We start from the raw sequence: 25,589 nt of genomic DNA, 5'->3' as shown, positions 1-25,589 counted from the left end.
AAGGATTTTGGCTATCCTTAGCTAAGAGGACACAGTGGCCTCTAAATCTTCAATGGACTAGTGACCATGAACTAGAGGCTTTCTAGAATCACTGTTTCACAGGACTGAGATCATGCCATGAGCAGGACTACAGTTTTTGTTCCTAGACAAATGACCTTAAATGAATGTTTCTACGTGAGCCGTCTTCAGTGTCCTTTAGTTGCCCTCAGCATGCCAGTCTTTCTGTACTAATGACTTTCTGTGTAGTATTTTCCACCCTCATATTCTATGAGTCATCTGCCAATTTTATCAGCAGTAATTCTGGGAGTAATTCTACTGGCATGGTAGCAATTCAGGACCAAACCGTGCAGAACCTCACCAGAAAAATATCCATGTGACAATGGCTTACCATTTACAATTACATTTTAAGCGCTTAGCAGCATCTTGATCAACTTCTTTCACACCATGTTAATTCTGTAGATTTATCTGACAATTAAAAATGCTTTGTCAAAACAAATGACTTCTAAAAACCAAACCCATTGCCAGTTAAACTATTAAATCAGCTTTATCAAACATGGAACTTCATCAAAGTCTATTCTGCAGAAACTTTCAGAACTTCACCAGGACTACTCTTCCATTTAGATACCTTGCTGAATGAGGGCCATACACAGATGCTTATAGAAACAATCATGGCACTGAAAAACTATTATTAAAACCAAATTACAATAAATGGGAAAAAACCCCAACCCCTGAAAACAAACTGTACCAGGTGACGCTTTGAAAAAAAAGCTTACCAATTTAACATGGCATTTTTGCACTTGACCAACTGATGCCCTTTCTGAGTGGTGCTACTTCGAAAGAGAGCAGCTGATACAGCTGCACAAACTGCAGCAGCTTTCAGTTTCTCTCTTCATCTCAGCGTTTCGGAAGCAGGCTGAGAAGGCTCAAGTATTGGATATTCAGCCTGCTGCAAATTTTGTCACTGTCTGTTTTCTGATGTGTGTAACAATAATTCAGAGGCACTCTCTAGCTTGTATACACACACCCATACTTACTTTCAGGATTAAAAAATTTGTAAACATAGATATTTTCTGTACTGCCACTGAAACTAGTGACATGGAACAAATGCGACCGATGAAAGGTTGCAGCTTTCTGTCATTTGATAAGACGATGGCATTAGTGAGTTGCTGGCAGGCATGTCATATGATATGCTGGCACTTGTGAAGGTTACCAATGCTTGTGTTGAGTCACAAGATTGTTTTTCTATGTCTTCTGAATTCACAGAGATCAGACTAGCATGTTTTGATCTCCTCCATAACAAAGTTTGCTTTCGCAGACTTCCCAAGTCCTCCTTAAAGTGTGGATTGAAAAGTATATAAAGGAGTGGGTTTAGACAGGCAGGCAGTGGGACAATCACTAGCAGTATTGACTTAATCACTTCTGGGCTGATAAAAGTGAGGTTTAGTAAGGAAGAAAAAGATAAGAAGGCGACAGGGCAATAAAGAATGCAATTAGTAAAAAGTAGCAAGGCTATATGTTTGACCATAGAGCAATCCCAAATGTTGTCCAGTTCTCCCTTTTCTAAACTACAGTAGAGCTTTGTGTAAGCAATAGTCATTACCAAGAAGCAAAGGGAGTTCAGCAACACCAGCGCGACCATGTAGCCCATGGCAGTGGGTTCCCCAAATGGTAGTGGTAAACAAAGTGGAGAAACCCCATACTCACTCCCAGTGAGGAGCGGTATCACTGCAATGATTAGTGCCAACACAAAGCAAAAGAAAATGGCAATTTTTACACTAGCAACGGAGTATTTTGTTTCAAACTTTGTAGCATGCTTTACAGAGAATGCACGTTCAAGTGCAGCTAGGGTCAGCAGGAAAATGGAAGCCTCTGAAGCAAAAATGGAAAGAAGGCCAGTTATTTGGCAACCAGTTCCACTTTCCCACTGTGCTCCGTACTGAGCAAAGCTACCAAAAGTTGATGCATCCACACTAGCCAGTACTCCGCTGGCCAGACCCATCAAGGCATTCACAATAGCTATTAAACCGATCAAAAGTTTTATGGAGGACATATACAACGGAGATCGGAAAACTGTAGCAGACACCAGTCCATTGCAAATAAAGGTCAAACCCACTATGGTCCACACTCCAATTCTGATCAGCCAGCTACCAAACAGATGGTCACATGGTTTGAAGGGACCTGAAATGACAAAATAAAAAGGACAAGAGAAACCCATGTAAATGAAAAAACAATTCTGTGCTTTCTAAGACACGAAATTTCATGCTCCTTGCAGGTTCTCAGCACAGCCAAGCAGTGACTTTCAGTCCCAAAGGGGAGCTCGAAATTTGGTCTTCCTTTGGAGTAATCCAAGACCTTGATAACATGCTGCTCATATGCATGTGGCGTTACTGGTGCACATGAGTTTTTGTCCCTCAACCCGAATAGTCTATGGGTTTCTTTTCCTGCCTAGCAGTCCAAGTGCAATGTGAATGTCCAGTCTGTAGTTTCAAGAAATGCTGTGATGTTTATCAGTGTGTGAAAAAAGCTGAAAAAGGTACATCTCATTAAACTAGGATAGGTTGCCAATGAGTCCTGGTGCAGTGTGTTGTAATGAACATGGACAGATGCACTTTGGCTACCCTGTAACACGGTCCAAGAAAACTGAGGCTGTCTTTGTGTTTGGAAGTGCTGCCTTTTTGGAGGGGCTTCTGATGACCTGTGGGTGAAGTCAGGTCATTATGATTGAAGCCTGCAGTGTATTCTCATACAACTGAGGTGCACATGCTGTGTGGTTGAAGCTGAATGCTCTGCAGTCTAAGAAACATTATTTATCTTGGTACAAGCTAGCTACGCACTCTCAAAGCAAGTCCTTCGCAGTGGTCTGTGCTTCTCCATGAAGACACAAACCCCACAGCTGAAATGCACTCCATATCACTACAGCTGTTGCCATCAAGTAGGCATAAGCATCTATTGTGTCAGTTTGAAAGTTTTTCTAAGATAACATTTGAAAGATCAACAAGGAATCTAAATTTTCTCTTGGGTCTGGTGATAACTGACTTTGAAGACAGCCACGTTTTTGTGAACTCAGTAGTTATATTTAGGCCACAGGAGAACATGGTCAAATGGTTCTAAATTCTTTAGCTTCCTGCCTTTTCTATTCCTCTTTACATAACTTTTAAAAATCTATTATTATTTGCTGTTACAAATAAGAATCTTGTCTTGGAATGAGTGTTGAAGTACTAGTTGTCACTTGGTTTTTTTTGTTCGTGTTTCACAATGAAAGAACGGCTAGGGAAAATGTTTGCTGAATCAAGCAAGCAAAACTTATGACCATGGCTGCTAAAGCTAGACGCGACCTCCCAAAGACATATTTCTTTCCTTGCCTTTAAGGAAACTTTCAGTGGCATTGATGGCCTGTAGCTTTGCAATTCAATCAGTCTATTTCTTTTTCCTTCCTGCCACACTGTGAAGCCAGGGATGCACTATTCTATAAAGAAAATGACAGTGCTGGGCGTCCTTTGCGATGGACTGCGTACATCAGTACAGTAGTGTTTGGTATTTCCTACACATTGAATAACTTGTATGCTGTTCAAGAAGCTAAAGTGTAAAATAATTCAGTGACGTTCAGAAGAATTACTTTTAGCTTTGCAAAAGACTGAGCGAGCAAAGATTCTGCTCCCCTTTATCATCTGTGTATTGGTAGAACACAGTCTTTGCTCTCTCATTCCCTTGATACGGGAATCAATTCCTGTGAAAAGGGGCCCGGAGTGAGGATCCGCCTGAGGACTGGGTAAAACTTTTGCTACACTCCGAAATGAATTTAGTAGCTGAATAGTTTGCTGGACTTCAATGTAAAATTTTATATTATTGCGCATTGTATTTGTATTAATCTCATCAAATTATTGCAAAACATCATGTTACTGTCCTAGTATCAGATTCAGAGTTTGTTCTGCATCTAGACTATCTGGTAATACTGTGCTTGGATTCCCATCTGTCTGGCAGTTTCCTACCTGGAGAAGGTGAGCATTGCACTGAATGATGAGCTTTCAAATCTTCTTCGAAGTCAAGAAAAAAATCTTCAAAGTCACGCTCATCTGTGGGGGAGAAAATACACAGATTTGATACTGCAATTTTAAGGAGAACTTCTTTTAGTACAAATTGCAAAAACACCTGTGGCATTAAAGGCCTGGACTTGTCCCTTTGCCTGCCAAACTGTGAGCAGAAGCAGACGTATGTCTACTAGGTTTTGAATTACTGTACTCAGGATTCTTTAAAAAGTTGGTACCACCACTTCTTTGAAACTAATCACTTACAGGTACATTCTCCATTACGTAATTTGCAGTGTGACAACTGCAAGGAAGGATTTTAAAATATGAATTCTGCTGTTGTGCCAGGCTACTAAGAATTCATAGAAAAAAATCATAGAATCATAGAATAGTTTGGGTTGGAAGGCACCTTTAAAGGTCATCCAGTCCAACCCCCCTGCAATGAGCAGAGACATCAGGTTGCTCAGAGCCCCATCCAGCCTGACCTTGAATGTTTCCAGGGATGGGGCACCTACCACCTCTCTGGGCAACCTGTTCCAATGTTTCACCACCCTTATTGTAAAAAATGTCTTCCTCATATCTAGTCTGAATCTTCCTTCTTTTAGTTTAAAGCCATTACCCCTTGTCCTATCGCAACAGGCCCTGCTAAAAAGTTTGTCCCTGTCTTTCCTATAGGCCCCCTTTAAGTACTGAAAGGCCGCAATAAGGTCTCCCCAGAACCTTCTCTTCTCCAGGCTGAGCAACCCCAGCTCTCTCGTCTTCACAGGACAGGTGCTCCGTTCCTCTGATCTTTTTTGTGGCCCTCTTCTGGACCCACTCCAACAGGTCTTTCCTGTGCTGAGGGCTCCATAGCTGGACACAGTACTCCAGGTGGGGGTCTCACGAGAGTGGAAGAGAGGGGGAGAATCACCTCCCTTGACCTGCTGGCCACGCTTCTTTTGATACAGCCCAGGGTATGGTTGTCTTTCTGGGCTGCAAGTGCACATTGTTGGCTCATGTCCAGCTTTTCATACACCAGTACCCCCAAGTCCTTCTCGGCAGGGCTGCTCTCAATCCCTTCATCCCCCAGCCTGTACTGATAATCGGGGTTGCCCCGACCCAGGTGCAGAACCCTGCATTTGGCCTTGTTGAAGCTCATGAGATTCACATGGGCCCATTTCTCAAGCCTGTCCAGGTCCCTCCCAATGGCAACTCGTCCCTCGGGCATGTCAACCACACCACTCAGCTTGGTGTCATCTGCAAACTTGCTGAGGGTGCACCCAATCCCACTGTCTATGTCGTTGATGAAGATATTAAACAGTACTGGTCCCAATACAGACCCCTGAGGGACACCACTTGTCATTGATCTCCATCTGGACGTTGAGCTCTTGACCACTACCCTCAGTGCAACGATCCAACCAATTCCTCATCCATCGAACAGGCCACCCATCAAATCCATCTCTCTCCAATTTGGAGAGAAGGATGTTATGGGGGACCATGTGAAAGGCCTTACAGAAGTCCAGATAGACGACATCCATAACTCTTCCCTTGTCGCTGATGTAGTCACTCCATCATAGAAGGCCATTACGTTGGTCAGGCAGGATTTACCCTCGGTGAAGCCATGCTGGCTGCCTCAAATCACCTCCCTGTCCTCCACGTGCCTTAGCATAGCTCCTAGGAGCAGCTGTTCTGTGATCTTGCCAGGCACAGAGGTGAGGCTGACAGGTGAATTAAGCCAAGTTTTTCTGTGTTTCTTACGTCATCACTCTACCACTTCACTCTGTTCTTGCTGGGACTAGCCCTGAACTCTGAGACCTACTGGTTTGCAGGGGCGGAGAGAGCACAGAAAGCATCAGGATGGTGTAACATGTATGTGTGCACCTGCATAACAGGTAACAGGTCAAGTAACAGACTTTGTGCTGAAGGGGAAGAAAAATACAGTAGTCTTCTGTCCTGGAGAGCAGATGCATTCTCTGGTGTCCAGGACGTGCCAGGAAAAAACATTGGCAGCTATGCCAGAGTAGCCACATAAGGTCTGTGACTCATCCTGAAGCATGTGGACAGCAGGAGAGCCAAGGATGTATTGCTGCTTCCAAGGCTGGCAAGAAACTGGATCTTTGCTGGCCTCCTTTTGTATGGCGTTACATACCAGCACCACTTCCCTGTCTCTGAAACAAAGGGAAGATTTCACTTCCCATATTATTAAGTTATTATTTGGACAGAAAGATGAGCGAGTGAGATTTTTGAAAGGCAAACCTGCAAAAATGAGTTTGCTAAGCACAGGAATGCTTGAATAACATATTGTCGTGCAAGAGAGAGGGAGAGGCTGCCTCTGTGACTGTAAAAGAGTATTGGATTTAACATCACAGACTGCTCACAGCCTTCAGGTACATTTAAAAGCCAAAGATGCCAATTACCTTGAATTTGTAACAACCCAGCATCCTTCCTGTGCAAATCATCAATGCTGCTATTCTCATCTTTGTTCCATTGGCTGGAGATTTTGTAGTGGCTCTCACAAGCTCCAAAGGCACAGCACTGATAAGCGTAAGGCATTTCCATGACCCTGCAGAAGAATAAGGAAGCATGCCATGATACTGGTTTGGCACCAGGGTTAATGGATTGCACTGCTCTGCTGCAGTTAGCATAAAGGAACTTGTTTAAATAACCATCACTGACCGTTAAAATACCTATGGGTAAAGGTCAGTCATGATAATACAAAATGAGGACTCACAAATAAAATTCCACATCAGAAACTCAGACGATGTCTAGGCTAGTTTTACTAAAGGCACAATGAAGTTTTCTTATGCATTTCCTGGGATATATGAAAGTGGGAGATATGTCCTTGCAGTCGAGTGAATGTTACTCTAAGAGCTGTATTTCTGTTTTATGCTTTTACAGTGTAACTCCATGTAACTAACATGTTTCTCCATGTTACCTTCTTAATGGTTTCTTTCAAAACAAGCAGATCCAAAGATGACACCTGCATCTACCTGCCTAAGAGGCAAAACCAAAACAATACTTCCCAAATGGAATTTCTCCAATCTGGCGAGAATGAGAACTCTTCCACACATCCAACTGTTTTCACAGTAAGATGGCAAAAAGGAGGTTGTCTTTTGTCAGAAAACTGCTCATTTCCGGTATGTTTTGAATTTAATTCTGTTGGGGATGTGCAAATTCTGGGGTAGCATGGAAGAACAACATATATTCAAGTTCTGTAAATTACTAATTCCATTGCTTAGATGTCCTTTATGCTTTGGAAGCAGAGATATTTAATTTGCACGGTTTGCCAATAGTACTTAGTAAAACCTAACAACTCACCTTAATTCCAAAAGCCCAATAAACCAAAAAATTCAAAGATAAAGAGATGCTTAAAAGTTATTCTGACTTAACTTAAAAGGAATAAAATGGAACTATATCCTCCTATCAGATTACTTTCAACAGGTTAATCATGTAAATTAACATAATGAGCATTCCAAGCAACCTCTAGCCCCCTGGGAAATCTGCAAAGAAATCAGTCTGAATCAGGCCCAGTGCCAACAGGACTTAAATTTGTGTGCTAGCTAAAAGCCTGGTACAAAGGGGAACAAATGGAACCCTAAGCTCTAAAGTGATTTTTAAATGAGTGCGTTTTGGGGCACTTAGATTCTATATGCTTCCATTTCTGTTGGGAATTAGCAATAATAACGTGTACCCTTGTACCCAATAGAAAAAGCCACATAAAGTATTTTTAAGGTACTCCAATAAAAGTTCAAGGTAACCAAGATCTAACTATCAAGCAACCTCATGCCAGCAGATTTAAATACTTAATTTCTAACTCGTTTCTGTGCTTGCCATCTTTTAAAATAAGGAGATTATCTCAATTAAACATTTATGAACACATTTCCCAGAAGCCCTTAAACAAATTATTATTAAACCCATAGTCAGTCACTTGGGCTAAACCCAATCCCAAACCCCAACTAGAAATGCCCCTTTTCTGAAAAAAATCCTACTAACAACAACAACAAAAACTTTTCAAAAGAAACACTGACAGTTTTGCAAGGTGATCACTGCAACTTGTGGCTTCAGACCTTTTTGAATACATTAATACAGCTGGGGAAATGAACAGCTAGTGAACATTTTAGGCTCAAGAGACTAACAGAAATGTCTTTGGTTATTCAAACAGCTCTGTGTGCTTAATAATGACAGATTTCCAAATGCTGTTGGACTTCTACCAGCCTGCTGGCCTGTCATGCACTGGAAATGTGGACCTCTCACATTGTGCTGGTCTGCTGCTTTGATGAAGTAAATTATCTTTAAAGACCAAGATTCCCATTTCTTATCCTCTCTGCAGGTCTGTCTAACATCCTTTGTTAAACTTGAACAGTTTTGTTTTTTTTTTTTTATATTAGGATATACATATAGGCCTCAAATTGCTGAATGCTCCTGAATCTCTGTGCAAGGTATAATTGGACTGGGACCCAGAACACAGAGGACAAAATATACTTTGCAATGCAGAGAAATTAGTATCAGCCCTTCTTGGTGACAGAGGAATTTCTTTCTCGCAAAAGCTACTTTTAACAAAAAGAAAGAAAAAAAGGCAGCAACTCTCAGCCATCCAGTGCTGGAAGCAGTGCTTTTTATGGCTGCTGCTTATTTGATGTGGGTGATTAGATTTGGACTTTGTCAAATTAAACTCTTTTAGAAACACAGGCTAAACTTATTTTTATATACTACTTATCTTACTGATGATATCTGTACCCTTGATAATTTTTTTCCTGCAGCAAGGAATGCCTTTATTTTCTGTTTTTAGATTAAGCAGCAGAGAACACAAGGTCGTTTTCCACCTCACAAAGGTGTGCGGTTGACGGTGAATGGGAAGGCACAGTTATGATGGATGGAGCAAATCAATGAGTTCTTTACAGCGTTGAATCAAAGCATCAGATAAAGAAGGAAGGAGTGGCTGGCAGCCTGAATTTACTTCCTCATAGCTTGCCATAGCAGGCTGGGCTCGGCTCTGTAGAGCCTTCTCGTGCCATTGCTGAAGGTGGGGCAGAGGATGCTCAGCTCTTTGATGTGTCTGTGTATTGAACAGCAATGACCCATTTAGATGAGCAGGAAGCTTTTATACAGGAATTTGTCTTTAATGTTGTAACCACTGTCTAGTTCCAACAATTACAAAGGCTGAAATTTCATTTTCTTTCAGATCTCTGTTCAAGTTTGGTGCTTCACGCACTGTCTGTGCAGTGATCCTGTGTGAAGTCCTGGCCTCATTCTGATTCATGGTAAAAGCCCTGCAGACTCCAGGTCAGGATTTTACCCCATTCTCTCCTGAGTGGATGTAATTTGTTCTTGCAGATGTTAAACAACTCTAGATATATTAATAATACTTTTTATACATTTTTTTAAGACTTAAGCTACTGCCTGACACATCCTTGTTAACTACTCACCCAGAGTAAATACACTGTAGTTGCATTTGGGCAATGTACATAATTTTACTGGTGGAAAAATCATATCAAGTATAATTTTGATAAAAGAATTAAAAAATCTTAATTGTATATAATTCAGTTGAATAGTGGATTATTCTAGGACTACTGCAGCACCTCTTATGCCTCCAGGCCATGGTATGTACATCACTATATAGGCTAGGTTGGAGGAGTCCATTTTCTTGTGTTTACATTCTTTCGAAGAACCTTCAGGTATTTTAGAATTGTCACCTGCTTCAACATGTGGGCAAAGTCAGTTGAGAGAAGAAAAGCTATGTCAGAAGTTCAGCCTCATCCATTCACGATTTCTTATGGTACTTGCTTCTTGACCTCTGAGACTCACCTGAAGGTCTCTAGTGTAAGAGAGGCATAGGGCCTCTAGTACTTTGAGTGTTTATGTTATAGTTTCATACACTGTGATGAAGTCACTGCCCAATCGCCTCTGTGACAAACTACAAATATTGGGTTTATTAAGTCTTTTAAGACAGTTCCTAACCTTGGAACCATTTTCTGCAGCACTTCTCTGTTTATATTAATACGCCATCACAGAAGAGTTCTAGCGTGGATTCCTCCAGTGCTGTACAAAGAGGCCTAATCATCTCCCCACTTCTACTCATGAATCCCTTATCGATAACTCCAAACACTCCAGTCCTTTTCATTAGTGGTAATGTCTCCTTGAGTTGTCTGCCTGCTAATACTCATGAGGCTTTTCCAGTGCAAATGGCAAATCTAGGGAGGACATAAGGATGGATTCTCCATCCTTGGAGATATTCAAAAGCTGTCTGGATGTGGTCCTGAGCAACCAGCTCCAGGTGACCCTGCTTGAGCAGGGGGGTTGGATAAGATGACCTCCAGAGGTCCCTTCCAACCTCAACAATTCTGTGATTCTGTAACTATGTGCACACTGTTTGATTGTTCCAAATTTTATGATATCAAGCCTTTTACAGTAAAACATGGAAAAAAAAAATGTTGCACTTGTCATCCTCTAATTAAAACATAAAAACCAAGGGAGCATTAGGGGACACTCCCAAATACCCTGAAGTCAGAGGCACAACTCTCTTTACTGTGATTTCCCTATGGTCTTCCAGTGACTGGCAGAGCTGCAAATATCTCTAGAGAACATTTCCTTCCTGTATTACAGAGCATCCAGCAGAAAATTCCTAGCATCAAAATGTTTTAGTAATAATGGCAAAGTATTATCTGAATCTTAATCAAAGATTACAGAAAAGACATGTTCAAACAAAAGAGGCCAAATATTTTGGAACTTCATGAGTATATTCTTCCCTTGGCATTTTCTGTGTTCTTGTTAAATATAATGGAAGTTCTATAAGCACAGTCCAGTAGAAGAAGGACATATCACTAAGCTGCTAGCAGTATTGTTTTAACAGCTTTTGAAACATATCACCAGGAAGCAGATGTGGCTCGTATTAAGCAAGTACTGGGGTTAATATTTCAAAACCGTTCATAGTTTCTTCAGTTAAAAGTGAGCATAATAAAAGAAGTCTATCATTTTTATCATATTTGCTTTAGTTTTAATAGCACAGATCAAAGACTGACAATACGAAATAACATGCGTTACACACTGACACATCTTCCATTGCACATGAACACAAATGTGGCTTATTAGTTTTAATGATATACTCACTTGAGTTCTGGAAAATTTTCAGATGATATCAAACTTTGTAGAGCATGATTTCCTGTTAATTTTAAATGAGTTAAACCATGTAGCCCCGTCACAGGAAAAGAAGACAAAAGGTTGGATGACACATCCCTGCATAACAGCAAATAAAAATCAGCTTATGGGCTTTCATTTTTTTTCTTCTCGCACTAAAAGTGTCAGGTTGGATAAACAGGTTAGACTTTTCTGACTCAATCAAAAATGCCTGCATTAAACAGAGGCCCCAGTCAGCAGGGCAAAGCTGCAGCACTATTTGGGAGTATGCACTTATGTGTCCAACAGAAAGCTAAAAGTAATACCTAGCAGTTAGCTAAATCTCTGTTGCCAAATTTTGACTCCAAACATTCATAGTGCCCGTTTTGAGACTAGCAAATGAATTTAAAATCTGTTCATTAGATTGTTTGAATTAAAGGGAGCCAGTACCAGAACAGCTTCCCACAGTTTAAAAGACTCAGTGGGATGCTAGAGGGCACGGCTGCCCTTAAAGCTCTGAGGGAAAACATGTGTTTCAGGGTAGGACAGGTCTGGGCTGGAGCAGATGAAGGTGACAATTCTAAGCTGAGGTTTGTCTGAGGAGCTGAAGAAAGACAGCACAGAGCACGGATACGTAACAGGGAAAGTAAAATCACTGAACGAAAAAGTGACTGTGATCAAGGCGCAATGGTAAAGTAATCAAAGAGGGGGAAGTCCAGAGGTATTCTATTCTCTGTTTTTCTCCTCTCTCTTACATTTACTTGATAAGGCTTTTCAGTCCTCTTCACAGTTACCTACACTGCAATACTTAAGATGGTCAACAGTCAAGAAGGAGGAAGAAGGGCAGTCTGATGCTGCTGAAATGCTTTTATGCCCAAGGGTTAACAGCAAAGTTCCTGTCTCTTGGACTATCTACTGAAACCTAAGGGGCTAGACATAGAGGTATGCTGATGGACTGGTCTTCTACCTTTTCTGGTTTAGTGTGTTTGTTCGTGTGCACATGTGCTTCCTGCTGTTCACAACACAGTTATATACAAAAGGTAAAATACTGGTCCTATTGCAATAGCAAAAAAACCCACTGTCTGCAGTCAGACCAGGGTTACAGACTTGTGTTTCAGGAAACACTAGTACGCTGTGTTGCTGTGTGTGTGTTAAAGGGCTTTTTCTTTAGCCCTCCCTGACCATTCTGTGCTGTTGATCAATGCTACAATTTATTGCTGGTAGCATGATGTTCCTTCACCCTTTCTTCTGTAGGAAAGTCCTGAGGAGGGTCCCCAAGAAGGGATGCCATAGGCAATATTCTCTTTATGGACATTTTTCAGTACACCATTCAGAAGGAAGGCTTTGCACATCAACAGAAATGAATACCCCTTTCCAAATTTGGGTTTCCCAGCAGCTACCGGATTATCTGTGAGCAGATGCCCAGCAGTGTATCTTTGTGACAACCATGGAGCAGGATGACTCCAGAGAAATTTTCTTTCACGTCTTTCCCATACACCCAGTTCCTCAGGGATTCACCTTGAAGAGGCATTACAATGACAGTGGGAAACAGGAATAAGTTAGTAAGGACTGAGAAGTGCTTGTGAACAAGGCCTGCAAAATTGGACTGCTGATGTTTTGACCACTAACTACTCTGGCTGAAGTTACTGAAGAAGAAAAACTATTCCATGAAATGAGGAACGATGAAATAAAGATGCCTACTGGAAAATGTTTCTTATTAAATTTTGAATCCAGTTCCTTAGTCCTGATACACAACAGGAGATATTCTCCACTACTAAAAGACTGAACTGCTAGCAAACTGAATGAAGAAAGGCAGATACACTGATATGCTTCACAGACCCCAAATCATTCTGATTACACAGTGTTATATGCAGCTTTGACATAATACTGAACTACAAGAAAGCAGGCATTAAAATATGGATTCAACAGACCAGAGGATCAGAATAGAGAAAGCCTCGATTTCTGCTGAGCGGGGCGCTAAGTTGTTAAATTTTTTGTAGGCTCTTGCAAGAAAAATGTGAAAATTTGAATGTAGAAGATATACAAATACTTACAGTTTGATCAGAGATGGTAAAGAGGAGAAGGCATTGGGGTGAATAATTTTAATTTTGTTCCAAGCTAAATCCCTACAAGAAAAGTGAGTGGAAAATTACATACCCACTGAGTGAATATGGAAGTTTTCATACACTTGATTAGGAGGCCTAAATATAAAAAAGGTATTAATTACATGCAAATATTTTCAATAAGTTTCTGCATACGTCACAGTCCAAAATATTTTTTCAGTTTTTTAATTATGTTAGTCAGTTAATGATGTTAGCTATTAAACTGACAACTTTCTGTAGAACGTCTTAATGCCTTCTGCAGTCTAACACGGTTATTTTCAGTCTGCTTCACAGCTTCTCACGGCAGCAGAAAGAAGTGCGGGCTACATGGACTACTTCTAAGAGATCTTCATGGTGTGACTAAGAACAGCAGATCTATTGTCAATAGGCTTAACTTCCTAATCTCAATCTTCACCGCCCCTGAAAAATCAAAAAACTGAAAGGAACTCTTAAAAAAATGTATAGGCTTGATCCTGCAAAGGCTGACACCCACGAGTAATTTCTTGACAAAATTACTCTGCTAGCATATGCGTCTGTGTGAAAACTACAAACCGACACATTATTAGAATCTATTTCTTAAAGACACTGTTCTCTATGAAAAGATTTCACGCTCTCTAGAGCTGATTATTACATGAACCTGCCAACAGACACTAGCTCTGGCTCAGTATCTCTCTCAATAGAGCATAGAATAGAATAAAATAGAATAGTTCAGTTGGAAGGGACCCACAATGATCATCTAGTCCAACTGCGAATGTTTAGAAGTAACAGCTTTTATAGCTGTAAGTTTATATCTTTGAATTCATTGCTGCAGATGCTGAACTTCACACTGTTTGTTCTGCTTTCACAGTTATGACCTAATGGGTGAAAGATCAAAGAAAACCAGAAACAAGCATGTTTTGGGGCAGACAGTGAGCAGACAGTGTATACCTCATGTTTTTGAGAACCCGGGTAAATGGCTGTTAGGGCTGTACTCACAGAGACCGAAGGGCAGCCAGCTGCCGAAATGTGTCTGCTTTGATTTCACCGATTTCATTATGATGTAAGTCACTGAAATAGCAATAAGAATCTCATCAGTTTCAAAAGGCACTTGGAGGACACTTCGGCATGTTTTAGATTGTTTTAGATCCACTTCAATATAGTGTAAGGGTATGTATTTGGGATATGTCAAATCGGCCAGCAATAACAACGTTAATGATGCTCAAACAAATTTGTATATAAATGCCTCTTTTCAGGATAGTTTGATACTTACATTTTTTGGAGTTTTTTACATGCAGTAAAACAGGGTAAATCTTCCAGCAGGTTGTAAGACAGATCCCTGTAATACACAAAAAAAGATTAACATCAAAGTCACATTAAAAGAGAAAGATTTTTCATTGTCTACCTTCATGCTCAATTTAAAACAACGTATTCTTATCCCCACTTACAGAAGAATAGAAATGTGTAAACTCAGTTCCCATCTCTCATCTGTCAGATTTTGATTTCTAACTGAGGAGAAAGGAGGAGAAAAGGCATGATGTATTAACTCCATATCCCACGTTTGCAAATTCCTTGCATTGTCTGAAGATTTCCTCCCTGAAGTGAAGACTTCTTCTGAGTGTTTTACAGTAATGATATTGGCCATCTGCTCATAGGGAATATTGGATTTGCATCACAGACTTCATATTCATCATGTTTAAATTCTGACAAATATTTAAACCACTTAAAATAATCTACTAAATATATATGCTCATATTTTTTCAGAGAAGATCCTGTATTTTTCTGGTATATAATCACAATGAACTGTAATCAGCTTTCCATTCTACGCTTTTAATTAAGCAGTATTGCCTCTGATCCTTAGACTGTTATATCTTATAACTGAGGGAAGTGGTTAAAAAAAATTGGAACTAACTTTGAAATCAATCACTACATGGAGGAAAAAAACCTTAAAAAGACTTGAGCCAAAACTCAACAAATTACAGAATAACTGAAACATCTGGACTGATTTATAGTATAATATAACTAATCAAAACCAAGCCCAGGCAATTTGCAGAAATTGGAGGGAAAAAAAAAGGAACCAAACACCCGCCCCCACCACCCAACAGTCTCATCCTATATATATATACATCTTGCTCTGGGAAAACTGAATGGGAAATTTACTAGGGAAAAGAATATAGAAACAAAAGTTTATGCCGATCATTAGGAAAAATATCCTTTTCCACAGATATCCAATGTTATCACATAAAAGAGTAATCTCTTTTCAGTCTTATTTCAAATCCTTCAAAACTGGTTGACCTCCACCCACTTACTTCCTTGGTAAAATTTTATTTTCACTGTTACTATTCCAACAGGGACATTTAGAATATTCTACATTTGATCTGTGGAAGTGGTGCAAGTAATGACCGTGTGTGTTTTTAAAATATTCCACTCTGCTTTTACTACGCACAAAGGCTACTATCAATATACGTATATTTTTTGTTACAACAGGGAAGATTGTGGCCTTTGTTTTTGTGTTTTTCACAGGTACTCAGACGTGACAGAGGAGAATTCAAGTGAGCTAGAGGCTTTTAGGCCAAGGTAAAAGATGTTTGGTATGTCTGGTGGACGGTGGCTATTTTGTCATGAGCAGACTTGCGACTTAGGTCTTCTTAGAAGTATGTTATCAACTTGAATTTTGTGCATACTGACACTCCCTCTTCACACCCACCCCAAAACCAAAACCCTTCTCCCCTCTTGTTTATTTTTAAGGATTTTCTTCCCCACTTTGTTAATACACGAGGCTCTTGGCAGCAACAGAGGGCAAGTGGCTTTGGTTCCTGTGTGGAGGTGTGTACCCAACTGTGCTGAGGGTTGTCTCTTGAGGCCTGCTGGGACCGTGCTCTCACATACGCCTTTACTGCAGGTGTGCAGACACCCAGGAAGCCTTTGTGTCCATTAATCCGCATTTGGAAGTATTGATGGGTAGGCAGGATGCACAAATTGCCTTTCAAAGCAGTGTTAGCGCTTGTAGTGTGTGTGCATATATCTAAGCCAGGAAGCCCCTTCAAGGTCATGGTCTCCAAGTAACTTGTGGGGCTCAGCACACCATTATACTTCATAGCACAGGCAGAAATGATGTACAAACCTAAATGTGGGCTTGGCAGGCTCATTCCAATCTGATGGAAAAGGGGGAAGAGCAACTCTGCATACATGAAATTGCTGTCAAATTGTTTCCCCATCCTTTTAAGTATCCTCTTTAATAATATATAATAAAATATGTGAATTTTCCATGGACAGTCCTATTCTACTATGAACTGTACAAATTATTAATTACTATAGTATTTATTTGCCTTCTGTTTTGAGATAATTTATTGTTTTTGAACAATACAGGACATATTTAAACTTAAGTCTGTGTGCAGACTTTCTTTTGGCAGCAGACTCTGTTTCTGTCTTTTATCATTCTGGAAATGATTACAATGAGTCCATCAACTAAAACTTAATTTTTTCTGTAAATGTTCATGACATCCGTGCTGGTATTCCAATAACGTGTTAGAATTAGTACTATTTCAATGTTGGCCAGAGAACTAATACCAAATACATTCTTAGTGATGTAATACATAAAGGAAAGTGCTGTTGGCTCATTCTCAAAGAAGCAGACAGAATGATTACTTTCGTTAGTGATTAAGCAAACTCCAAGGAAATTTCCAAGCTTAAATAATGTTGGATATTTAGTATAAAAACTATGCCCCAACTATGCCAAGCAATAGTCTATTAAAATTTCAGTCAGCTACTTATGTCTGGTTGGAAAAGAAACTAAAAGAGAAGCATAACAAGGACTCAAACTGCACTCCCTACTCAGTCATATTTTCCATTTACTTCACTGAATTATCTGCCTCAGTGAGGGAAAAAAACCCCCAGACTATTGTAGGAGGAGAATGAATGAAAATAAGGTAGTTCTGTTGTTTTTTTAAACAAAATCAAGAACCATTTTACTCTTTCCTAAAAATATGCAAAGTAATTATCTTTTTCAGCAACGTATGGGAAATCCTGACTGATAAGTGGGTTGTGAACTTCTTGAGTAACACAGGGGCCCGCTCCCTGAGCTGAATTCCTACGAAGTAACGTAATACACAGAAATAGCAGTAATTGGGTAATTTTGAAATCATAATGACTTAATTTTTTCCATTAATCTCTTGCATTAACATAATGTTAATAATCTTACTGAAACGTACAGCACTTGTAGATTAGGTAACTGGTCACAAGCTGATTTGGGGAGAGAGGTGATCTGTGCTCCTGTGAGTGTCCTGTTGAAAGTATTTATTAAAAAAAAAAAAAAGACAAAAAAAGACTATAGTTTAAAGATTGCAAAACAAATTTTTTTTAGGTCAATCTTTAGAATAAGTCAGTTATGCAAAAAAAATAAAACAAAGAAAAAATACTTCTCTAGCACTTACAAACTCTCCAGACTTGTAGTCCCTGTGAGATCAGGAAACTCTGTTATCTGTGAAGCACCATTTAAAGTCCTAGAATTTAAAAACATCGTGTCAGTACAATTGTGGTGAGGGAAGTGTGGGATAACTCTAATATTGTGATATATAAAATCAATTAAAATAAAAATGTAAACACATACAGAGTTCTCAGTTCTGGTAAGTGTTGAAAAGCAGATTTTCCAACGAGCTGGATAGGGTTATCATAAAAATGTCTGCAAAAATTGGATAAAAAGACAATTTATGAAAAGTATTTTAAAATATTGCAAATATATTACATGAGTATACTCTAAGCAAATGAGTAAACTCTCTACAATGAATCACAGACTGTGCACCTCCAGTTGTAGCAGAGGTGCACCTCTGGGCTTTTCTCAGCCACTAATCTATATCCATCAACCACATTTCACATCTTGAATATTCAAGTAGTCATTGTTTTCTTGGTTTTAAAGACAGAAGCCAGTCAACAAAATATTCCCTCTTCCTCCCAGGTTTGCAAAGATAGAAATCCAAATATGAAGAACGTTGTTATGACCCGAGACAAATTTAAGGTATCAGGTGAGTAAGTCAGAACTTCACGTACTCAGAAGAGGTTCCCTTGCACTTTTGAAGCCATGCTGCTTTTGCTTATAGAATAATATTGTTCAAGATGAATCACTATTTTTCTTACATTTATTTTGCAGTTTCTTATTTTGAGGTGTGCCCATTACATGCATTCTCAGGTAAGGCAATGGGAACTGGAATCCATCAAGAGTAATTTTTGCTAGCTTCTACATTGCCAGTAATGTTAACAGACTTAAAATAGTTCGAATGAAAGGTCAAAGGCCAGCGACCACTACTTGCTTCCCTTCAACAGGGCATGCAAACTGCCATTCTTTGCACGAAGTTGGAAAGATATGATCTTGTTTGCTTGCATAATGACGTGCTACACAGTATACTCACAAGAAGACCTACTTGACAACTAGCCACAAATACGATACTTAGTTCCGCGTTCTTTATCAAGAAGAGTCATTGAAAAGGCTATTATCACTTACATTGTAATAAGTGATGGATTACCCACAAATGCACGCTCAGGTATTGACTTGATGTTATTGCTATGAAATCCCCTACAAAAGGAAAAATGGTTTATACAGTAAGGAAAAAAAAAAAGTGAAGGCACAATCTGTATTCACAATGCACAACAATTTTTTGTTGTAATAAGAAAAGTGTCTGTATGTAAACGTATGACCTTGCTTTCTGGAATAAGACAGAACTGAAAAAAGCAAAAGAAAATAAAAGCAATGAAATAGCTGGAATTCTGCACTTTTCTAAATGAACAAACTGTTCAGATGAAGTAAACTGCAAAATGGTATTTTGAAATTCAGATGCCCTCGGTTGGAAAGTGCTTTGTAGCTGTATGTCATGTATCTAAGAATTTATGTGTATATGTATATGATATAAATACACACACAGATATGAATCAATAACATTTATAGTTAAATAATAATAATAAAAATAAATAACAATAAAATAGTATATATATTTCCCCCCATACTTGTTAAACCGCAACTATTTCTTTTGCTGGGATAATAATGGATTGCACAAGTTTATCAAGTAAATGACTTTATACATTATATTGTAATATATTGAGCCTCCCACAACCACCTTTTTGTTGAAATATTTTAAATGCGGACATGTACAAACTATCCAGTGTAGTTGTGCCTGCTGGATAGAGGGCCAAATCTTTGTCTCATCATTAATTACTGGATTTTATTCATATGAGTAATTCTCCATTGTGAAAAACAAAAGAAACAACTAAGATTTCAAAAGAACAATGATGATTTGTGTGGGAAACTCCCATTAGTTCAGTCGGGTATGAAAAAGGCTTCCCAGCTTAAATTTATGCATTTAGAAAGCCTCAAATTGTTCACTGATGCAAGTACGCTTGGCCATTACTTGAACAGGTCCCACACTATTGGTTTTCCTTGTTTAGGCATTGTGCTACTGCTGATGAGCTACAGAGCAAGGCTCTAAATCCCAGGTTCTTTTGCACGCAATAAAAACTGCATCCATGCAGATGCAGACTCTAAGTAATATGAGGATCCCATTTAATCTAGAAACCATAAACAAACTGGTTTTGTGGCTGTAATGAATGGGATTCCTTGCATGGCAGAAAAGCTGGAAGAAATGGCATGACTACTTCCCAGGGCAGCATCTGGCCCCTCATCACCGTTCTGACTTGAGTTGGAGTGAGGGACCAGCCCCATCATTGGTCAAGAGCAGACTCCAGTGCATTTATGCACAGAAAAGTCTGAAGCACTTCTGAGCCGGTCAGAAGAGAGTATGCTTACAGGTGCAGCCTGTGTCGTGGGGCACTGTACCCAAGTGATACACCCTGTCCGAACCGAAGGCACTTTATAGGCTGTCAGTTCACATACTGAGCAAAAGAGCAGTAAAATCTGTCTTCATCCCTGGGTAAAAAGACTATATTAAGGCCACATTGGGAAAAACGCTTCTATAGGAATCTTCAAAATCCAGTCTGGAAAACATTATGTATACATTAACTTTGGGTAACAGCTATACCTACTTACTTTGGAGAGATACCTACTCCTACAGCTGAAACCTTGAAGTGTGGAGCATCTGGGACAACGGTGTGCCTGTAGCATCAAACACATATGGCCCTGACTCACTGGTCACTTGCCAGGAAATCTCCAGCTCTCACTGGCTGCCTTGGATGCCTCCAAGCTGTAGCCAAAAAGCCATATTCTGTGTTTTCTGCCCAGGCACAAATTCTGAGCGAAATGAGGTGCCACCCAGAAATACCCTTACTAAAGTGGCCCTGCAATGAGCTGAACCTTTGTGGGTCGGGGCTCCCACTTGGGTGAGAACGGCAGGGCATGCACAACCTCGTGGGAGACACCTTGTGCTTATAAGATCGGCTTCCAGTGCCCAAAGCAAGCACTGAAGCACATGGTCTCATGGTCTGTGCTGGCTTTGGGACGTCAGGTTGCAATTTCACCCTCCAAAATTCCTTGCACCTAGGAGCTTATCTGAAACAAATACTTTGATACCAAGAAGTGAAGTCCTACAGGGCCAGTAGGCACATCAGGCAGTTTGCTGGACTGGGCAAGGTGCATTTCCTGCAAACCTGGGTTACCCATGTCTAGCTACTGGCTCTGGAGGTCAGCAAAAAGGCAGTCCTTTGAGGCCGCTGGATTTCATACCAATTATTTTAGCCGACAGACAACAGTAGGGCAGAGAAACTCATAGCCTCATTCCCTCCTCCAGAGCAGCACTCTTTGCCAGCACTGGAGGTGCTGAGCTGGAGTCAACACTACCTGGGGATCCCTGCTTTGGAAAAAATCCCAGGTAGCTACTAAGAGTTCGCAAGGCTCATGGACAGGGCTTTAAACTGGTATCGAAGGGGGAAGGGGATAAAACCAGGCCCACTAGTAATGAGCCTAGGGATAAAGGGCCAAGGATGGGGGTGAAATCAGTAGCCCAGCCCAAGTGCGTCTACACAAATGCACGTAGCACGGGCAACAAACGGGATGAGCTGGAAGCCATTGTGCAGCAGGACATCTATGATGTAGTTGCCATCACAGAAACGTGGTGGGATGACTGTCACGACTGGAATGCTGCGATGAAAGGCTATAAGCTCTTCAGAAGGGATAGGCAAGGGAGGAGAGGTGGGGGCGTGGCTCTGTACTTTAGGGAGTGTTTTGATTGTATACAGATAGATTCCAGTGATGATAAAGTCAAGTGTTTATGGGTAAGGTTGAAGGGGAAGGCAAATAAGGGAGATGTTGTGCTGGGAGTATGCTACAGACCACCTGGCCAGGATGAGGAGACAGATGAAGTATTCTATAAGCGGCTGGCTGAAGTCTCGCAATCGCCAGCCCTTGTTCTGGTTGGGGACTTCAACCTGCTGGGTATCTGCTGGAAATATAACACAGCAGAGAGTAGGCAGGCTAGGAGGTTCCTCGAGTGCCTGGAAGATAACTTCCTGACACAACTGGTAGGTGAGCCTACCAGGGGAGGTGCCTCGCTAGACCTACTGCTCACAAACAAAGAAGGACCAGTGGGAGATGTGGTGGTCGGAGGTCGTCTTGGGTTTAGTGATCATGAAATGGTCAAGTTTTCAATTCGTAGCGATGTAACGAGAGGGGCTCGCAAAACCTCCACCTTGGACTTCCGGAGGGCAGACTTTGACTTGTTCAGGACACTGGTTGAGAGAGTCCCTTGGGAGACAGTCCTGAAGGGCAAAGAGGTCCAGGAAGGCTGGACGCTCTTCAGGAATGAAATCTTAAAGGCCCAGGAGCAGGCTGTCCCCAAGTGTCGCAAGTCTAAAGGGCGGGGAAAATGGCCAGTCTGGATGAATAAGGAACTTCTGATGGGACTTAGGAATAAAGGGAGGCTTTACTGCCTTTGGAAGAAGGGACAGGCAACTCAGGAGGAGTACAGAGATCTCGTTAGGTTATACAGAGAGAAAATTAGGAAGGCAAAAGCCCAGCTGGAGCTCAGCTTGGCCACTAACATTAAGGACAACAAAAAAAGCTTTTCTAAATACATCAACAAAAAGAAAGCCGGGGAGAATCTCCATCCCTTACTGGATGCGGGGGGGAAAGTTGCAACCAAGGACAAGGAGAAGGCTGAGATACTTAATGCCTTCTTTGCCTCCGTCTTCAATAGTCAGACCAGCTATCCCCACGGTGCTCAGCCTCCTGATCTGGAAGATAAGGATGGAGAGCAGAACAGCCCACCCATAATCCAGGAGGAAGTAGTCAATGATCTGCTTCTGCACCTAGACGTACATAAGTCTATGGGGCCGGATGGGATCCACCCAAGAGTACTCAGGGAGCTGGCAGGAGAGCTCACCAAGCCTCTCTCCATCATTTATCAACAATCCTGGTCAACAGGGGAGGTGCCAGATGACTGGAGGGTGGTTAATATCACGCCCATCTACAGGAAGGGTCGGAAGGAGGATCCGGGGAACTACAGGCCTGTCAGCCTGACCTCGGTACCAGGAAAGATCACGGAGAGGATCATCTTGAGTGAGCTCTCACGGCAAGTGCAGGGCAGCCAAGGGATCAGGGCCAGGCAGCATGGGTTTAGGAAGGGGAGGTCCAGCCTAACCAACCTGATCTCTTTCTGTGACCATGCGACCTGCCCTTTGGATGTGGGGAAGGCTGTGGACGTTGTCTATCTGGACTTTGGTAAGGCCTTTGACACCGTCCCCCACAGCATTCTCCCGGAGAAGCTGGCGAATCATGGCATAGACAAGTGTACTCTTCGCTGGGTTAAAAACTGGCTGGATGGCTGTGCCCAGAGAGTTGCGATTAATGGGGTGACATCCTCTTGGCGGCCGGTCACCAGTGGTGTCCCTCAGGGCTCAGTTTTGGGGCCGGTTTTGTTTAATATCTTTATCAATGCTGTGGATGAGGGGATTGAGTGCACCCTCAGTAAGTTTGCAGATGACACCAAACTAGGTGGGAGTGTTGATCTGCTTGAGGGTAGGAGGGCTCTACAGAGGGACCTGGGCAGGCCTGATCGATGGGCCAAGGCCAACTGTATGAGGTTTAATAAGGCCAAGTGACAGGTCCTGCCTTTTGGTCACAACAACCCCAAGCAACGCTACAGGCTTGGGGAAGAGTGGCTGGAAAGCTGCCCAGCAGAAAAGGACCTGGGGATGCTGGTGGACGGCCAGCTTAACATGAGCCAGCAGTCTGCCCAGGTGGCCAAGAAGGCCAACAACATTCTGGCTTGTGTCAGGAATAGCGCGGCCAGCAGGAGCAGGGAAGTGATCGTGCCTCTGTACTCAGCACTGGTGAGGCCTCACCTTGAGTGCTGTGTTCAGTTCTGGGCCCCTCTGTACAAGAGGGACATTGAAGCGCTGGAGTGTGTCCAGAGGAGAGCTACCAGGCTGGTGAGGGGTCTGGAGACCAAGTCCTATGAGAAGAGACTGAGGGAGCTGGGCATGTTTAACTTGGAGAAGAGGAGGCTGAGGGGAGACCTCATTGCCCTCTACAACTACCTGAAAGGAGGTTGGAGAGAGGTGGGTGTTGGCCTCTTCTCCCAGGTGAATAATGACAGGACCAGAGGAAATGGTCTGAAGTTGGGGCAGGGGAGGTTTAGATTAGATATTAGGAGGAATTACTTTACTGAAAGAGTGGTCAGGCACTGGAAGAGCCTGCCCAGGGAGGTGGTTGAGTCACCATCCCTAGAGGTATTTAAGAAACGTCTAGATTTGGCACTTCAGGGCATGCTCTGAAGGGCACAGATTGTAGGTTGTTTGGTTGGACTTGATGATCTTAAGGGTCCTTTCCAACCATGAAGATTCTGTGATTCTGTAAAGCGGCTTTTAAGATCTGTTTGTGATGTAGCAGGGGTACAACCATGTCCAACTACTATATGATTACCTGTTTTTTTCAAAAAAATATGCTGATGGTACCAGTAACATGGTAAATAATTCAAATGGAAAGAATTCTGAACAGATGCACTGATGTACATTCACACATTGTGTGTACAATGTGTGAATATAACGTCATCCATGTTTTTATAATTCAGCTGTTTCTTACAATAAACGTGGCTGGTTTCTTTTCATTGTTGATTTTTTTTAATGCAAATTATGTCTGTGTATCCAGAACTGTTTTATTTACAGCATTAGAAAGGACTATTTATATTGAAAAGAAACTGCTTTAATTTAATGGGGGGAAGGGAAGGAAGAAGGAAGACATTTAAACTTGATGGACTAATAAGGGTGCCACACCTTCTTCTTAGACTAGAAGACTGTGATAAATTGGATTGTTTGCAAAATCCAACTGTGTTTAGGACTCAAAGTGAATTAATTGTATTTATTATTTAAGGTATTCCAAGGATGAAGTTCCTGGAAAAACTCACTGCACAACGCAGTACAAAAGTAAAAGTTGTCAGAACTTGAATGCTCTAAACTGAATATTGAAAATGATCTTTTATGCATGTTGGCATGTTTATTAGTTTTTCCTAGGATATCAGTTTTTAAGGATTACTGATAAAATCACCAGCATTAAAAAAATAATCACACACTAGACAAAACATCCTCCTTCCTCATATGAGCTCCGTACTTACAGTTCTTTTAGGTTTGTTAGTGTCCTGATAGCGGTGGGGAACTCGTCCAGACTGTTGTAATTTAAATCTCTGTGTGAAAATAGATTTTATTATTTAGGTTATGCACTGCATAATGGATAACATATAATTGTTGGCATTTGTAATGAAATATCATCTCCCATGCATTGAATAAATACATACAGCCAAAAGCCAGGAAATCCTCAAAAGTGTATGGATGTTTTCCAACAAATTCTATTTAAGGCACATTAACATTCCCATTATTTATCAGCATCCTATTTTTAGTTATATCTTAGCTATTCTGCAATAAAGAAAACATAAGTGGATTCAGATACCTGTAAGTAATTTGCTGTTTTGTAAATTGGCCATCCTTTTCATTACTTCAAAGTATTAACAGGAAAAAAAAAATCTTTCAAACAGAATATTCAACAACTTTGTATGGTGAACTGCATTTTACCTAGCTAATACATCTCACTATAAAGGTTGCATTTGCCTCTGTCTTACTGTCTCGTTGTATTAGTCTTTCTTTTATTTTTAATGATGAAAAAATCTCTGAAGAGATTTTTCACAATGGTTAAGTGGTAAAGATAAGAGATACTGGAGTTTGGAGGGTAAAAATGATTGGGGGAAACCCTAACACAGGTGGGAAAGCATACAATAAGTTCAACGTTACCATTGACTGTGTTGTTAATTTTAAGATTTGTCAGTGTTCATATGGAGAATGTTTCCAAGCATGCAAATTGTAAAAATGGTTGTTTAACTAGGGTAGTGACCACTGCTTTAAGAACTGCTCATGCCACAGTGGTAATTAGACTTTATTCTGGTAGGCTGAATGGACTATAAGCCCA

General features: G+C 41.0%; 1 protein-coding gene across 3 annotated transcripts in view; it reads right to left on the bottom strand.

Moving 5' to 3' along the window:
• Window positions 1-525: 525 nt before the first annotated feature.
• The window catches only part of LGR5 (leucine rich repeat containing G protein-coupled receptor 5), a 94,700-nt gene continuing 69,636 nt past the window's right edge, over window positions 526-25,589 (bottom strand). For 2 of the 3 annotated variants that reach the window (XM_074573255.1, XM_074573276.1), the window contains 12 exons: window positions 24,745-24,813; window positions 18,693-18,764; window positions 17,805-17,876; window positions 17,629-17,697; window positions 17,407-17,478; window positions 14,469-14,534; window positions 14,195-14,266; window positions 13,172-13,243; window positions 11,112-11,237; window positions 6,422-6,567; window positions 3,990-4,073; window positions 526-2,178 (listed from right to left, as the gene is read on the bottom strand). In XM_074573255.1, the coding sequence (XP_074429356.1) occupies window positions 1,088-2,178; window positions 3,990-4,073; window positions 6,422-6,567; window positions 11,112-11,237; window positions 13,172-13,243; window positions 14,195-14,266; window positions 14,469-14,534; window positions 17,407-17,478; window positions 17,629-17,697; window positions 17,805-17,876; window positions 18,693-18,764; window positions 24,745-24,813 (2,011 nt within the window). In that variant the 3' untranslated portion in view covers window positions 526-1,087. The remainder of the gene's footprint in view (window positions 2,179-3,989; window positions 4,074-6,421; window positions 6,568-11,111; window positions 11,238-13,171; window positions 13,244-14,194; window positions 14,267-14,468; window positions 14,535-17,406; window positions 17,479-17,628; window positions 17,698-17,804; window positions 17,877-18,692; window positions 18,765-24,744; window positions 24,814-25,589) is intronic. The other variant, XM_074573266.1, reaches the window with a different exon arrangement.

The sequence above is a fragment of the Larus michahellis genome, chromosome 1 (assembly GCF_964199755.1).
Source record: "Larus michahellis chromosome 1, bLarMic1.1, whole genome shotgun sequence".
NCBI classification, from domain to species: domain Eukaryota; kingdom Metazoa; phylum Chordata; class Aves; order Charadriiformes; family Laridae; genus Larus; species Larus michahellis.
The sequence above is the reverse complement of the archived record's forward strand: the minus strand, read 5'-3'. Positions and strand labels throughout refer to the sequence as shown.